Source organism: Acomys minous (genome assembly GCF_964271855.1).
Source record: "Acomys minous genome assembly, chromosome: 2".
Lineage (NCBI taxonomy): Eukaryota > Metazoa > Chordata > Mammalia > Rodentia > Muridae > Acomys > Acomys minous.
In genome coordinates, this window is record NC_140484.1 from 99943483 (window position 1) to 99959235 (window position 15753).

At 50.6% G+C, this 15753-nt stretch overlaps 1 protein-coding gene across 5 annotated transcripts in view; it reads left to right on the forward strand.

The window, feature by feature from the left end:
- The window catches only part of OTUD7A (OTU deubiquitinase 7A), a 317547-nt gene extending 305108 nt beyond the window's left edge, over positions 1-12439 (forward strand). For all 5 annotated transcript variants that reach the window (XM_084755965.1, XM_084755964.1, XM_084755968.1 and 2 more), the window contains 3 exons: positions 6355-6469; positions 6635-6719; positions 9299-12439. In XM_084755965.1, the coding sequence (XP_084612091.1) occupies positions 6355-6469; positions 6635-6719; positions 9299-10726 (1628 nt within the window). In that variant the 3' untranslated portion in view covers positions 10727-12439. The remainder of the gene's footprint in view (positions 1-6354; positions 6470-6634; positions 6720-9298) is intronic.
- The last annotated feature ends 3314 nt before the right edge of the window (positions 12440-15753 follow it).

The following is a 15753-nucleotide window of genomic DNA, read 5'->3' on the forward strand; positions in this document are numbered from 1 at the left end:
CAGACATACATGCAGGCAAAGCACCAATGCACATAAAGTAAATAAATTATATTTTAAAGAGAACTTTTGTGTATAGTTTCCATACCCCCCACACACACTCCACCACCACCTAATGGAGGAAGAGGAGGCAGGGTGAGGGCACCAGGACTTTTAGTTTGTAGCCCAGGCTATCGTGTTTTGGCACACCTGACTCTTGGCCCACAGACTTCACAAATGATTGAAAGGAGGCATGGGACTATGGGCAAACTTAATGGCCTCAGGGTTCTGTGCTGGGTTCCATACCTGGAGCAAGCCCTTGAAAAGCACTGAGTCGGCCTGCACCTTCACCTTGGATTTCTAGCCTCCAGGACTGAGAGGGAAAAAAAAATTCAGTTGCTCACAGGCTACCCAGTCTATGGTGTTGTGTCACAATAGCTCAAGCTAGTGGCACTGGAAACCATGCAGAAACGAAAGGGCCTGCACTGCTGACAGTGCCCTCATGTGAAGGGAGCGGACAGCCTGGAGGACAGTCCTGAGCTCCTGGCTTATGTAGAAGTAGGCGGTGCCACTTGTACCTGCCTCGGTGCATACCTCAGTTGGATGATGCTGGCTAAGTGTTCTATCTACAAGACACTTGCAATGCAGCAACCAGGGTCTGCAGAGAGCAACTGCGTGGACCTTCCAGGAAGCCTGGTGAGGGATCTGGGCGTCTGCACCTGCTGTGTAGCTCAGGAGAGGACGGGCAGGGCTTGAAGGACAGGCTGGCCCCTGGACACACTTCCATTCTCCTACCTTTCTAAGCCCACAACCAGTTCACTCCATAGAGGTGGGAGCTATTGAGGTTGCTCCAGGCTTATGTTGTGCTCTAGGCAGTGGGACTTGGGGTAGGGCACAAACCAATAGTCTATCAGCTAAGACAAGGGTGGCCAAGTGTCCAGTGAAAACACTCCCCCATCCCTAGCTCACTTTCTGTTGTTCCCATTACCTGAACTCAGCTATAGTCTGAAAATATGAAATGGAAATTTTCAGAAAGCAACATTAAAACCACATTCACATGGCTTTTATTTCAGTATATTTTACACTGTTCTATTTCATTACTTATTTCTGTGAGTTTCTTACTGTGACTAACTTACAAATTAAACTCCATCATTGGAATGCTCATATAAGAAAAAAATGCAGTATGTGAGAGGGTGAGCACCATTATTCAGGCACCCACTGGGCCCATGAGATGTAGGTAAGGTGGCTGGTGCACTTCTGTGTGCACTTGGAAACAATTTGTTTAGATATTTGTATATGTCTGTTTGGAGAACTCGTCCCTTTGTTGTTATGCCATGATCCTTTATAACCATTTTTCTGAACTCTTCTTTGTTTGATGTTGGGTGGCTCCCCCTAGCTCTTTGTATTAGAAAGTGTCCTTTAAACTACCTGTGTCTCTAGATTCATGACAGAATTATTGTAGGTAGTGCAGGCTTGAGATTTTCTTTGCTCTAATCCCAATCTAACAATGTTGTCTTTTGACAGTGTTAACTGTTTTCATTTAATTACATGATCATAGATGAGGGAAAACCCACCATCCTTGCTAGCTTTTTCTCTTTGCTCCATTTGTCCTTTTGTTTTTCTTCTGTTGTCTTATTTTGGATTAATCGTGGTACTTGGCGACTCTATTTGACCAGGTTATTTACCTACGAATATTTAGTTATTAGCGGTTCATCCAAGGTTCACAGATGAAGTCTTTAAGGAGATTCTATTTTCAAGTGATATTGTCTACTTCCTGAGTTTCGGGGAAACGGTACCCCCAAATCCTCTCACTCTTACACCACACCTTACTCTCCCACACTGTGGACAAGGCACTGCTCTTTCGGCTGCAGAGATTTGGTTATGTCAAGAGATAACCTCACTTACCCCATTTCCATCACGCTAGGTAAACTCAAGTCACTACTGCTGTTACCTTCCTTCTTCTTTCGAGATTTTGATACTCCTCAGTGCCGCTCAGCAAGCAGCGAGCAGGCTCCTTTGGATCTGAGAAAGCCTTTGAGTCGCCTTTGTGTCTCAGAGCTCTTTGCTAAAGGCAGAATTAGCAGTTTTTCTTTCTTTATTTTTGGCTTTATCTGCATACACTGCTCGTGGGGTGGGCTCATCCTTATCCTCATTGCTCTGTATCTAGCTTGCCTTTCTTCTTGCCTTTGCTTTCAGGGGTTTACTATGCTGCAGGGAGGGGTGTTTTTGTTGTTGCATTGCAGCTGTAAGTTTCCCCAGTGCTGTTCTCATGGGTTCCCTGATCTGCGGTGGGTTTGGTTGTTTGCTTTGTGTATGTGTGTCTTTAATGTTTTCCTCTGCCTCTCTCTCATTTCTCTGGAGCAACACTGACCCAGATCTTAAGTTGCTTGTCTCCGACCTACAGCTCTTGTGTCTTCTTCCTCCCACCCAACCGTTCCTACTTTGTGTTTCAGCTTGGCTGGTGCCGACTGGTCCACCTTGATGCTCACAGATTCTTGACTTGGCTGTGAGTCTCAAAGCTGTTCTCCGTCTTAGTTGTAGTTCGTTGTGGGTTTTTTTTTTTTTGGTCTGTTGTTATTGGTTTATTTCTAGCTTTTCTCTTTGGTACTTAATTTCTTCTAAAATTAGATACCAAACTCTACATGGTATCCATCTTTTCTCCCAGTCTATAACATCAGCCAGTTATCTTACATTCCATGCCCAATACTTCCAACACCTTGGTTGTGTCTAAGTTGGTACCTCCTATAGTTTCAGGCACCCACTGTGGGTCTTGGGGTCCAGATAAAGGAGGGGGGTGGGCTCACTTCCTTTAACACTGTGAAGCACTGTGAGAAGCCTACATGTCGTGGTGCTGCGTCTTTTTAGAGATTTAGCCCCTTTATCGTTGTCTCTAGTAGCATGGCTTCTGGGAAACTGGTGAGGCAAAAGATAACAGAGAGGTGTCTTTAAAGACCGAAAGAAAAACTGCCAGACTCAAATTCTATGCCTACTAAAGATCTTCACAGGAGACATAAAGGCTTTCTCAAACAAAAGAGATTAGCTCCAGGCCTGCACACCTGTGTTAGAGTCTTGTCAACACATTAGAGTGTTGGTGTCTCTTCTTCCTCATAGGTTTCTTTTGCTGTCGTTGCTTTGGTTTTTTTTTTTCGTGAAAGCCAGTCATTTTCTAAGACAGGAAAGACTGAGGAAATCACTCCATTCCCAGAAACAGGCACACTTTTTTCCCTTTACTTTAGTGTGCATGTTGAACTCTATCAGGACACACAAAGGAGGTCACCTCCTCCTGGGAGAAGAGACACAAGGCTTGAATAATTGTCCTAAGAGGGCCTTGTGTTTGCTGACCTGAGCTCTGCAGAGAACACGTTCAGGGAATTTTTGTCCATCTTACGTGAGGATAAAGGAGGTGGAGGGTGCACCCATGCACTCAGGCTTATGGTAACCCAAGGTCAACATTGTGTCCTCCTCAGTCACTCTGTACCCTATTTTCCTTTTGAGACATGGTCTATTGCTGAACATGAAGCTTGCTGGTTTATCTCAGTTGGCTGTCCAGCAAGCCCTAGGCCCTCCTGACTCCATCTCCCCGGCCCTGGGATTATAGGCATGTATTTTTGCACCCGGCCTTTAATAGGTGCTGAGTTTTGAACATCATGTCTGCAAGACAGGGAGTTTGCCAACTGAGCCATTCCTCCAGCCCCTCACCCACCCTCTCTGTGCACACCATGCTCAGTCCTATAGACAGGAGCCTGGAAGAGCTGGTCTGTCTCCTTCTTCTCTTTCCTGGAGGAAGAGTCGTCATAACTTCACTAGCTCGCATTCTTTTTTCATGAGTGTAACACTTTTAGATAAGTTCTTCCGAGTCAACCTCTCCTAGTTGTCTGCGTCTGTATTCAGAGGCAGCTTTCTTTCCCTGAGAACTTGAGTCAACTTAGACTGGCTGTGTCTCGACTTCAGGAGCAGGCTAAAAGACAAGCTGAGAATCTGCAGCTTTGTCACTGTAATGGCAAACATGTCAAGCAGGAACAGCCACTGGGTCCCACAACATGAATGTTCCAAATCTTCATGGGCTAGTTGGAGATACTGTCAGTAGGCTTACAGGCTAAAAGTAAGAGAGACCTCTTTCCAAAGCAAACCAAAGAATAAATGCTCTCTCAGGCCTGTTTTGAAAGTGTTCGCTATTACTGACATTTGCCACCAGGGGGTGCCCTGCCGTGCCATCATTTGCTTGCCTGATGTTCAACAGAGAATTTTCTGTGTACAGTGGGACAGACATGAAAGGCAATTGATGCTCATGGGGAGGACCTGTTTTTGGGGTGTCCCTGGATGTCCCTTCCCTCAGCCCTCAAACAGACAGCCACACACACACTCTAAAGATTAGGCAAGAGCTGTCTGTCTCCAGCCCTCAGTCAGGACCTATCCTTCACTCCAAGACCTGAGTTGGCCGACTGTTGGGCTCTTTCTAGGTAGCTAGCACTAGAATCTTCAGGTGTTTTCCAACTGTCTTCTCAGAGTGGACAGGCCAGGAACCAAGTCCAGCCCACTTGCGGGGAGTAAGACTCCGCAGGCACACTGTAACAAGAGGGTAAGAAAGGTAGGGCGCCCCCGTTTGGGTAATTTATCAGAAACAAAACCAAACCATAGTGGCTAACAACATACAGGTTTGGCTCCCTGTAAGTAAATAAAGCCTGTAGCAGGGGATTAGCAGCTAATTCTTCTCCAAGTGGGGTTCAAAAACCTGTTCTCACCATCTTGTCTTCACATCTCCCATCTTCACACAAGACATGGGCAGAGGAGGAGAAGCCCCCTAAGTCTGCCCATATTCCCCAGAACTCACCACATTACTTTACTCACAGCCTATGCAGTTAGCTATGCAAGCCACCTCTGCCCTGACCCCATACTAAGAGGATGCAAAGTGACATCACAGCTGACCTGTTTCTCCAGCCAACTCTGCCCTGTGAAGGAGTAGGCAGCCAGACCCCAAATGCCCAAATTATTCCCACAGGAGCTTCTCCGGATAGGTTACTGTTGTCCAGAGGGATCTTTTCAAAAAACACCTTGATCCCAAGAGCCACAGGGATGCATTTTGACAGTGTAGTCCTCCAGCCTGATTGGCCCCTTGGGTTGGGCCCTCTGTGTTCAGTACCCTAGGAGACACCGCTCTAGTGAGTCCTGGACCCAGTGTTGATGAGGATCACCACTGCTGCCCCAGGCACTGAGGGAAGCGAGGCTAAAGCCTCAGTGTTTGAATGATGACCTATAAGACGGGTTTCTGGGTATCGCCCAAGGGAGACCTGTTCCTGAGCTCAGGCCAGAGAAGAGAGGCTACATCAAAGCAGAAGCTGAGATGCCCCGGCCCTCTCCCCTATCATGCCCTGCCTGCACGGCTCCATCCCTGGCTACATGCAAAGAAACCCCCTGAGCCTGTTAATAATCAGCAAAAGTGCCTTTCATCTGCCTAAGGTAGAGAGAGATGGGGAGAGGAAGGGAGCAGTTTGCACGCACCATCTCCTTATAAACACTAGAGGGCAGCCTTGAGTCGTATCCAATTTCTCAAACTTTGCAGGCTTGGCTCCTGGATTTTCTGTGTTTTGTTTGCCTTTTTTGTTCTTGCCATGGCACTGCTAGTATGAATCATGGGCTATGGCAAGCAAAGGAACAAAGCAGCTGCCAGAGGCCCCGGGCTGGGGCTGGGTTTCTCTGCTGTGGTGAGACTCCAGAGGGGCGGGAACACACAAAATGGAGTGGCACAAAGGAGACTGGCATTCATTTGGAAGGTGGAATTTGGAAACCATGTCCCAACTTCTTCCTGTTCATTATCCCCGGCAACACGCTTAAGAGAAGGCAGATGTGACATTAAAGATCCTATTTGCTGGGAAGCAGTGACCCCCTAAGGAACTCTTAGCAGAGCCCAGTAGTCCTGCCCCACCTGTTCTGACCTCTGAAGCTGGTGTGTTTCTGGCCTGATGCTTGGTGGTGCATGAACTCTTCTGAGAAATAGCAGGCCCGATCCCCACCTCTTACTACCTCCCCAGAGGGCGCCCTCTGAAGCCTCTCCATTCCCCTTTTAAAGGGGCCTCAGCCTAGCACTGCCCTTTGTGGGCTTCACCAGATGCTTTGTGTGTGCGAGCCTGCTTCTGTGTCCTGCAGCAGGTGGGCTCCCTGTGAGCAGATCGGGAACTTGTAAATGCGGTGGATTTTGAAACCTTATGGTCTTAACACTCCTGTATGCAAGTTGTGTCTACTTTCTGTCACCGGGAGAGCTAGCCTTGAATTTCTCTTCCAGACCTCTGAGCTCTGCGCTCTGCTGGGGCTCCCAACCTCCTTGCAGGCCTGGGAGCTGCCTGCCACTATACCTCTCTCTCTCTCTTTCTTCTGTTTCAGCTGTGATCCCTCTAACGGATTCGGAGCACAAGCTGTTGCCCCTGCACTTTGCGGTGGACCCGGGAAAGGACTGGGAGTGGGGGAAAGATGACAACGACAATGCCCGACTAGCCCAGTAAGACCTGCCCCGCAGTCCAGTCCCTCCCCCAGCTCCCCACGGGAAGAGTGGTGGCGGGTCTCCTGTTGGGGGTTGGGGAATTAAGGGAGAGTGAGGGTTGCGCGCGCAGGCTACTGAGCTCGTGACACCTCCAGAGCTTTACACTCTGTGTTCTTTTGTCAGCCTCATCCTGTCCCTAGAAGCCAAGCTGAACCTTCTACACAGCTACATGAATGTGACGTGGATCCGCATCCCCTCTGAGACCCGGGTGAGCCTTGAGTGCACAGAACCCCCACCCGGTAACAGGGTGGCGGCCGCTCTGCGTGGTGCGATCTGTTATGCACCACCCTTCCAAATGTCCCTACGCAGCGCTTTACTCCACTCCGCCCTAGGGCTCCACCCCTCGTGCTCAGGACCCAGCCCAGCCTCTCTGGCTCCGAGTCCAAACACTTCCTGTTGGTGCCGAGTGGGGGCGTGTGTTTGTGTCTCTGTGTGTGTGTGTGTGTGTCTGTGTGTGTGTGTGTGTGTGTCTGTGTGTGTGTGTGTGTACACTCAAGTGTGCGCTCCAGTTAGGGTTTTTCCCCCCTCTTATTTTGCACAGCAGGAGAGGAATAAACACGCCCACTCACAAAACAAACCATAGGCAAGTCATAACACAAAATTATCTCTACTGAGATCTGAACAAAATGTGCCGCGGCAGAGCGGAATTAATTATAACTGTGTGTGGATCCTTAGAAAAGCTGAGGAACCGACAGCGAGAGTCCTCGCTGCGCCCCTCTCCCCTCCCCGAGGCGGAGGTGGCCACTGGCGGAGCTGGCAGAAGGTGGAGAGCCGCCCACCCGTCCCTGGGGGGCGGGGGAGGGGGTGCCTACTCTAGAGGAACCATTGGACTGCCCCCTACTTGCAGATGGTGAGAGATTCCTTTTCAGTTTGTGACTGGTGTTCTCATAATCTAGGGAGGGAACTCCCAGGGAGAGAGGTTTGCGAAAATTGCTTGCAAATAATTGGTCCTCCCTGACGCCCGTCTACTTAAGCTTCCAGCGGGCACTACTTCCTGAACGGAGGTCCCGCTATGTCCCACTGCTCGGATCGCTCACTGCCTCTTCACCGGGACAACATCCCAGTAGGGCGCCCCCATGTGGCTCTGATTCTCTGTGTTCCCGAGGGCCCAAGGGACTACCAGTTGGTGGTAGTCAGAGTCCTGCCTCACCTATGCTGGAAGTTGTCATTGTGCCTCAGGATGATGCTCTCTAGCACCCATGTGATATGCAATGACAGCAGCCCAAAATCCATTATCAGAATCTTCCCGCTGTGCACATCTCCGCTCTACAAAGAGCAGGGTGTTTGGCTAGGCCTTGGTGACCTCTGTAGCAAGTGCAAAGCTCACTGCTGAAGGGCACGCCCCCTGTGCTCCCCACTTACTGGGCTCCCTTCCCTGTTTCAGCCTTAAGAGCTTCTGCCCTTTAGCATCTCTGACAAACTAACCTAAGATCCCACACGCCTTCCAAATCCAAGAGGAAGGAGGGATTTCTGCCTGGAGAGTGGTGAGTCCAGTTCTGCCAGCCATTGCTTCTAGTGAACTAGCCCCAGAGGGCCAATCCCTCTGGAACCTGTTAGAGTGGAGGACAAAAGGAAAGTGAAGAGCAAAGGCTTTCTCCCATCTCCTTGGGAAACCAGAAAAGCCTGTTCGGGCACTAGTTCCTGACCACCCAGATGCTGACACACCCAGGATGTTGGCACACTCAGATGCTGGCACACCCAGCTGACCCACCTCACCGGGAAGGTCCCTCTTTGGAGAAACTGTGGCAGCTGCCTACCCTCCTCCATGCCCTTTTCCCACAGCCTTTTCAGGCTTGCCGCCTATCCCAGAGATTGGCCTAGCCATACCCTACACTGCCTTGCCCTCCTCACTGGCTGGCCCCTAGGTAGTGCAGGGCGGATTCTTCACCCAGACATTCCTTCACTAGTGTCCTCCCACAAGACCCCCACATCCTAACTGAAAACCATTCCCAACATCCTTCTCAATTTAGCATTCCACATTTGCAGTATGAGAAGGGAGCCCCTGAAGTAACAATGTCAGGGCTGGATAAAGGGGGTGATGGGTTTAAGACAAAGAATGGGGTTTAGGGCAAGGTGTTTAGCCTCTGCTTGGAATGTGTAGGGGACCTATCTGTGGGAGAGACATTGTATTACCTGGTGGCCTCTACCTTTACACGGAGACCTGGACTCTAGTTTGTTTGTATTGAGACAGGGCTTCTCTGTATGTGGCCCTGGCTGTCCTCGACTCACTTTGTGGACCAGGTTGACCTGGAACTCACAGGGATCCGCCTGCCTCTGCTGGGATTAGAGGCGTGCACCACCATTTGGAACCTGTTTCTAATGGTACCTTTAGCCCAGCCAGGGAGGAAGGCCAGAGTGTGGAACTGGTGTTACCCTTTAAAATATACTGACGCTCTGGAATGCCACACCAGCTGGGTTTATGGGCATTCTGCCTCTCTCCATCCACTTGGGATTCTAGACTACCAGGTAGCTATGAATTCCAAGAAAAGGTTCATGCACCCTCCCTCAAAGGATGGCACTAAAGGTATGCGGTCCCTCCTAGAGCATTCGGCCAACATCGCAAGCCTGGCTTCCACCCTCGCAACACATGAGGGCTCTGTGGGCTCCTATCCCGTAAACACTTCCATCCCTCTCTAGTAGACGCCTCCCAAGCCCACAGCAGCAGAGACTTCACAAAGAAACTCCGTGTCCCAGTCTCTGTTACACCTGTGTTCTTGGGGCCAACACGAGGACAGCTCTTCTATAACCATCTTCCTTCCCTGCCTTCCTTCCCCCCCGCCCCCACAGGCTCCCCTTGCACAGCCAGAGTCTCCAACAGCCTCAGCAGGGGAGGATGTACAGTCCCTGGCGGAGTCGCTGGACTCGGACCGCGATTCTGTGTGCAGCAATTCCAACAGCAATAATGGCAAGAACGGTAAGGACAAGGAGAAGGAGAAACAGCGCAAGGACAAGGACAAGACGCGCGCGGACTCCGTGGCCAACAAGCTGGGCAGCTTCAGCAAGACGCTAGGCATCAAGCTGAAGAAAAACATGGGCGGGCTTGGCGGCCTGGTGCACGGTAAGATGGGTCGTGCCAACTCTGCCAATGGCAAGAACGGCGACAGCACCGAGCGCAGCAAGGAGAAAAAGTCCAAGTCACGCAAGGGCAGCAAAGAAGAATCGGGAGCGTCAGCTAGCACCTCGCCGTCGGAGAAGACCACGCCATCACCCACGGACAAGGCGGCAGGAACGTCGCCGGCCGACAAGGGCAACGGGTCAAAAGGCGATGCCTGGAAGTACAGCACGGACGTGAAGCTGAGCCTCAACATCCTGCGCGCCGCTATGCAAGGCGAGCGCAAATTCATCTTCGCCGGCCTGCTGCTCACCAGTCACCGGCACCAGTTCCACGAAGAGATGATCGGCTACTACCTGACCAGCGCGCAGGAGCGCTTCAGCGCAGAGCAAGAACAGCGGCGCCGGGACGCCGCGGCTGCGGCCGCCGCAGCGAATGCCACCGCCATTGCCACGGCCAAACGGCCCACGCGCAGGCCCGAGACCGAGGGTGCGCCGGGCCCGGAGCGCGCTTCTCCGGGCCCGCCAGCCGCACAGCCCACGCAGCTGGTGCTCAAGCTCAAGGAGCGACCGAGCCCTGGGACTGGCGCGAGCGCGCGGGCGGCGCGGGCGGCTGGCGGCGCGGCGTCCCCGAGTTCGGGCGGCAGCGCGCGTCGCGCGGGGACCGGCACGGGCGGATCGGCTCCCGGCCGCAGCCCGCCCGCGCCCGCGCGCCAGAGTGTCATCCACGTGCAGGCAGCGGCCCGGGACGAAACGTGCGCGCCGGCCGTGGGCGCGCTGCGGCCGTGCGCCACGTACCCGCAGCAGAACCGCTCGTTGTGGTCGCAGAGCTACAGCCCAGCGCGCGCCGCGCTACGCACGGTCAACACGGTGGAGTCGCTGGCTCCCGGGGGAGCGGACTCCCCGGGGCCCACGGAGCACAAGTCGCAGACCTACAGCAACGGCTTCGGCGCAGCCCGCGATGGGCTGGAGTTCGCCGACGCCGACCCGCCGGCCGCGCGCTCGAACGCTGAGTGCGGCCGCGGAGGCCCCGGGCCCGCGCAGCGGCGCTGCCAGCGAGAAAACTGCGCGTTCTACGGGCGCGCGGAGACCGAGCACTTCTGCTCTTACTGCTACCGCGAGGAGCTGCGGCGGCGGCGCGAGGCGCGCGCGGCGCGGCCCTGAACCGCCCTAGACTGCTTTTCCATCCTGTGGGTCTTTTTTACTTGCTCTGGTCAGCCGAAGGGCCGGCGCCTCCTCGGTCAGTGCCGTGTACGTGTTTGGTCAAACGTTCCTAATGGTGCCTGAACCTACACTGATGCCACTCAGGTAGTAGACGGATAGGAAACAAGTCATACTGTTGGAAGTGGGTGTGCTAGCCTAGCATCTGCCTCGTACCTGTGGAAACTCAATAGCCATTGCAAGAGTATTTTTGTTCTTCTATACGAGAAATAAAGAAAATCGCAGCCCTTTGTTTTTAGAAGGGAGTGTTTTACATGCTTTTTTTTTCCTAACCTAGGGAAACCTTTTCCAAGTAGCGGTCACTTGTGTGCGGTTGGTAGCACGCAGAGTTTAGAAACAAACGCGCAGCCCGGCTCCCACCTGCTTTCCACCTGGGTCCCTGGAGACCTCCAGCAGGCACCTTGCTACCCGCTGACGCTGGCCCCCTAGGACTCCCTAGCTCCATCTCATAAGCAAACAAACCTTCCTCCCACAGCTCCCGGCTCGAGCAACATTCACACTGCCATCCAAGCCGAGGGCGACCACAGAATGGGCACCGGACAACCTACCTCTCAGGGCACAGTGAGGTGTAGCGAGCACTCCCAGTGCCGGGCAGCTCAGGTGACTGGGGCTTCCCAGAGACACTTGGGGTTCAAAAAAGCAGGGTCCTGAACTCACAATTGGCCCACCTATGAGCCAGCATGACATGCTGCTGATGTCTCCTTTGAAGACATGTACAGTGAACTGTTGATGGAGGGCCCCTTTAGGAGGTGATATCACATCCGTGCCCCCAGAGGAGGGGACAGAATTGACCCCTTGGTCACTGTGTCAGCTCCCCGCCCCCATTGGGCTGCTTTCAATCCAGCCTGGCCTCCTTCCATAGGGTAGGGGCTGAGAGAGGCTGGGAGGGAAAGAAACCATTCCTCCCCCCACCCCAACCCCTACCCCCACCCGCGTCTGTCAGGGTTCAGCCAGGTTAAAGGGCTCTCTGCTGGTGGAGACCCTTCCCAGGGCGGGTGGCCCTGCTCCTGGCTCTGTGCCACATCGAGGGAGCAGCCCAGTCTCTGAACAGTCTCCTTTTTGGTGCCTCCTTACATTTCTTGAGGAAAATTTAAAATAATAATAATAATAATAAATAATGTGTCCTTAGCTACCCTGTTTTGAGCAGCAATATGCAGCCTCTTCTTCTGAGATTACCTCTGCAGACCACTGTTCTTGGCCAAGGACACTGAGGAGCTAGTCCTCACTAAAGAGCAAGCTTGCTTCCAGGAGCTATGGATAAGATGGGGAAAATCCTCACTAACAAAACAATACTTTCATGCCTGTGAGAGCTTTAGACTAGCCCCTGATAACCCTAAAACAGGAGAAAGCCCCTTCTTATCCTCAGAAAGTGCAGGAAATGGGTGACACCTTCCTTGGAGCCAGCCTCTCCTCCTGAAAGGATACTTCATCCCGAGTAGCAAAAGCAAAAAATGAAATTTTTCAAAAGATGGGGAGGGAATTTTTTTTACTTGTTTGGAAAATGATAATAATAAAATAACTGAGTTATCTCCTGTGAGTAATTTCTTTTTGGTTTTGGTTATGCCACAGCCTGTGGAGTCTTGAGTAATGTATTCAGGTTTTTGCGTAAAGTGGTTCCTTAAATCAAAGTTATTTATTAAATAGAATCTCTAAGAAGTTTTTTTTCAAAGTTTTGCTTTTCGTGCTGACCAACATGCTTTCAATGTGTGGTAATTACTAATATCCATGTCCCCGATAGCACTGGGCTTTCTTTTGTTACTCAGAAAAAAAAATTATTCTCAAAAACTATCTCACTGAGAGGGTTTTTGGCAGTGTTGGGGGAGGGGCATCAGTTTCTTTAGAACATATCACCTGAGCAGCTGTTTCACCCTCCCCCAAAGCCATAGGCCACAGAAGCCTCTGCTTTCAGCACCGTGGCCTACCCTAGCAACTGACTAGTGTTTCAGGGTGGGTTCAGACCCCCCCTGCCCCCCCCCACACTGAAGGCAGAAAGTCCGTGTTTGCCTTTCTCATACTGTGATAACAAAACAACCAACTAGAACTGTTCAAAGCTGGCTTATGCGCATTCTTTATCTTTCTCGTGCACCCTGCCAGAAAAAATAAATAATCAATGGGGCAAGTTGAGAAATAAAATACTTTGTTGTCATAGAGGAGACTCTCCCAAACTTGAAGCGTGACAGCCGACCCTGTCCACTTCACTGCCACGTGGCTTCTCCCTCTCCCAGTCTGATGATGAATGTGCCGTGCAGAAGGGCCAGGGGCATAGACCCAGAATGCAGCCTTAGCCTATCCTGGCCAGATAAAAAACCCCAGTCCCCTCAGCTTGGTCTCATTGGGCTAGACAAGGTAGAGCATCAGCTGGGGGGGGGGGGGCTTATTCCAAACAGCCCACGTGTTTAAGACTAGCCATCGCCCTCCGTGAGAAATCCAGATTCTGCGAAGTATCCAAACAGTGCAAGGAAAAGAGCCTGTGTGATGTGAACATAGGCTTCTGTGCATCCCCAGCCCACGTTGTCGCGTTGTTGTGCTCCCTGGCCAGGCTTAGTGACTGGAGACAGGAACTGGTGGGCTAAGTCCCCTAATATCCATCTTTGACTTGGCAGCCCTTTGAGGAGCAAGGAAAGATAAGATGATGGCAAGCCATCTGCTGTACCAGTAGTGCACAGGGTTCCCCATCTGATCTGGCCAGACTTTCTGAGAAGGATGGGTAGCTCTAAGCAACAGCAAATGTCCAGAAGAATCCCAGATGTTTCTAAACCCCTGTGGAGAGGAATTCAGAAGTTCACTTCACATTTCAGTCACAGGCATTGCCTGCGAATGATTTTTTTTTTTTTTTTTGGTCATATGACTTTGGCACGGGAAGTAGTTTTTCGGTGTATTCTGTTTAGAGACTTTATACACTGTTGCGTTCAAGATTGACAGGCCAACTTTAACCTGTACCATAGAAATTATTTTTTTATATGATTCTCAGAATGTGCCACAGAGCAATACCTTGCGCCCTTATTTTTCACAGGGTTGTCCCTTAGAAGAGTCACTGGAGGTGGACAGGGTTGTGCTATGAGCTTGTGGAGCCTCAGTGTTTCCAGTGGGACCCTCTGAAACTGGGACTGTATAAATGCCCTCTCCTTTTTCAGCCGAGCACTTAATTTGTCTGGTTTTCCTGTGTTTGGGTCTGTAGTGCTGTGTCATTCTTATTGTTGAGAACCTTGTCGCTAAATGACTGTGCCCCCTTCCTTACCTATTGGCACCCAGTACCACGTGAACCTAATGTTCTACAAAGTTAATGTTTCCCAAAAAAATTCCTTAACTTACAAGTTCTGGTAGCTTATTGTCATAAGTAGCTCAGCATGACATAAGATGAAAGAATCCAGCCCAGTGCAGGCGTCAGGGTGTGGGGTCTCCCATACAGAACTGACCCCCAAGTCTCTGAAGCAGAGCCAACTGTAACCAAGGACCTCCCCCAACCCCCGGCATCCATAGTTTGCACACACTCTTCTAGCTGCAAAAACAGAACTTTCCCATCGAAATATATTCCATGTTGATTTAAAAAAAAAAAAAGATAGGGACAGGATTGTAGATATCAGTGTTAGAAAATTTGTGAAAGAAAAAAGGCTGTGGATAGTTCCATTATGAGTCTTCGCTGTTTATGTGGAGGCTGAAGGTATCTGGCTCGTGTTTGAGGTTCCTTGTCTGTGACATACTCGCTGCCCCTTGTCACAGTGAGGACTTTCCATACTCGTTCCCTCCAGCCTTCTTCTCTTCCAGGACTTCTGGTAATTGAGAAAGTACTTTGGTGTCTGAGTGAGCTAGCTCCGGCCTTAACCCCTTGAGGTAGAGGAGTGGCCTGGCCTCCTGATGAGAGGCTCCTGCTGTTGGCCCTTGAAGAGAAACACTGTGAAAAATCCAGATGTGGCCAGCAGCCCTGGCACCAGGAAGCAGGCAGCCCCTTCCCCCAAAGCCTTAAAGTAACAGCTCTCAAGACCTCAAGACCCTTGCTAATGTCACTGACCCTTGTAGACATACGTCTTCAGGACAGAGACCTCAGCTTCCTTCCTGTTGGCTTCAGATCCTGCCTATTACCCAGGTCAACTGGTTCTGTTGGCCTAAAGCCTGGCTCTGAAATGTTACCTTGTTCTCCACATGCCTGGGTCCATGGTAATTCATCCTAGAGGCCCTGGATTCCCCAGTGATGGGGGGGAAGGGGTGGTGTCCCACCTCAGACAGACCTCCTCTGTGAAGAACACTTCTAAAGAAGATCAGGGTACAAGGGTCTCATGACAGCTCCCATCAACAGACAAGATAATCTATGAGAGTTTCCAGCATGGAGGTGAGATATATCAGCAGTACACAGGCTGATGCTCTCCCAAAAGACCCAGCCTTTCTCCCATTCCACTGCCAGCAGAGAAAAGTGAGAAGGGTCCCCCTACAGAGATGCCTGAGGATCTGCTAGGGTGCATAGTCTGAACAGGAATGCAACTTGTAACTATAGGATGAGCACGGTAGGAAGCCGTCATCCCCAGTCATCTAGAAATATGACTGTTTCTAATAATTTTGCAAGATAATTCATTAAAATTTGGATTTTTACTATTTTAATTAAAAAATACTGTAAAAGCAACGTTCACAAACCCTAATTATGCATATGTGAAATGATGCACACTGCTATACTTTTATCCTCCAAAGAGTATATCAAAGGATGTATGTGTGTGCATGCATATATATTTTCTTCTGTCTAACTTATGGTGAGGAATATTAGTTGGTTTTAAGGATAAATACAAACGGAATCTGCCCCCAAACCAAAGCAACCTTCTAATGTAATAAGAACAAGCAGTGAAATCAGCTATTCAGAATTTATTTACACATTCTGAAGGATGGCTTTCCATGAAAACAGTTTCTTTTTTTTTTTTTTGAAATATTTATTAATTATTATGAATACAATGCTCTGCCTGCATGTGTACCTGCAGACCAGAAGA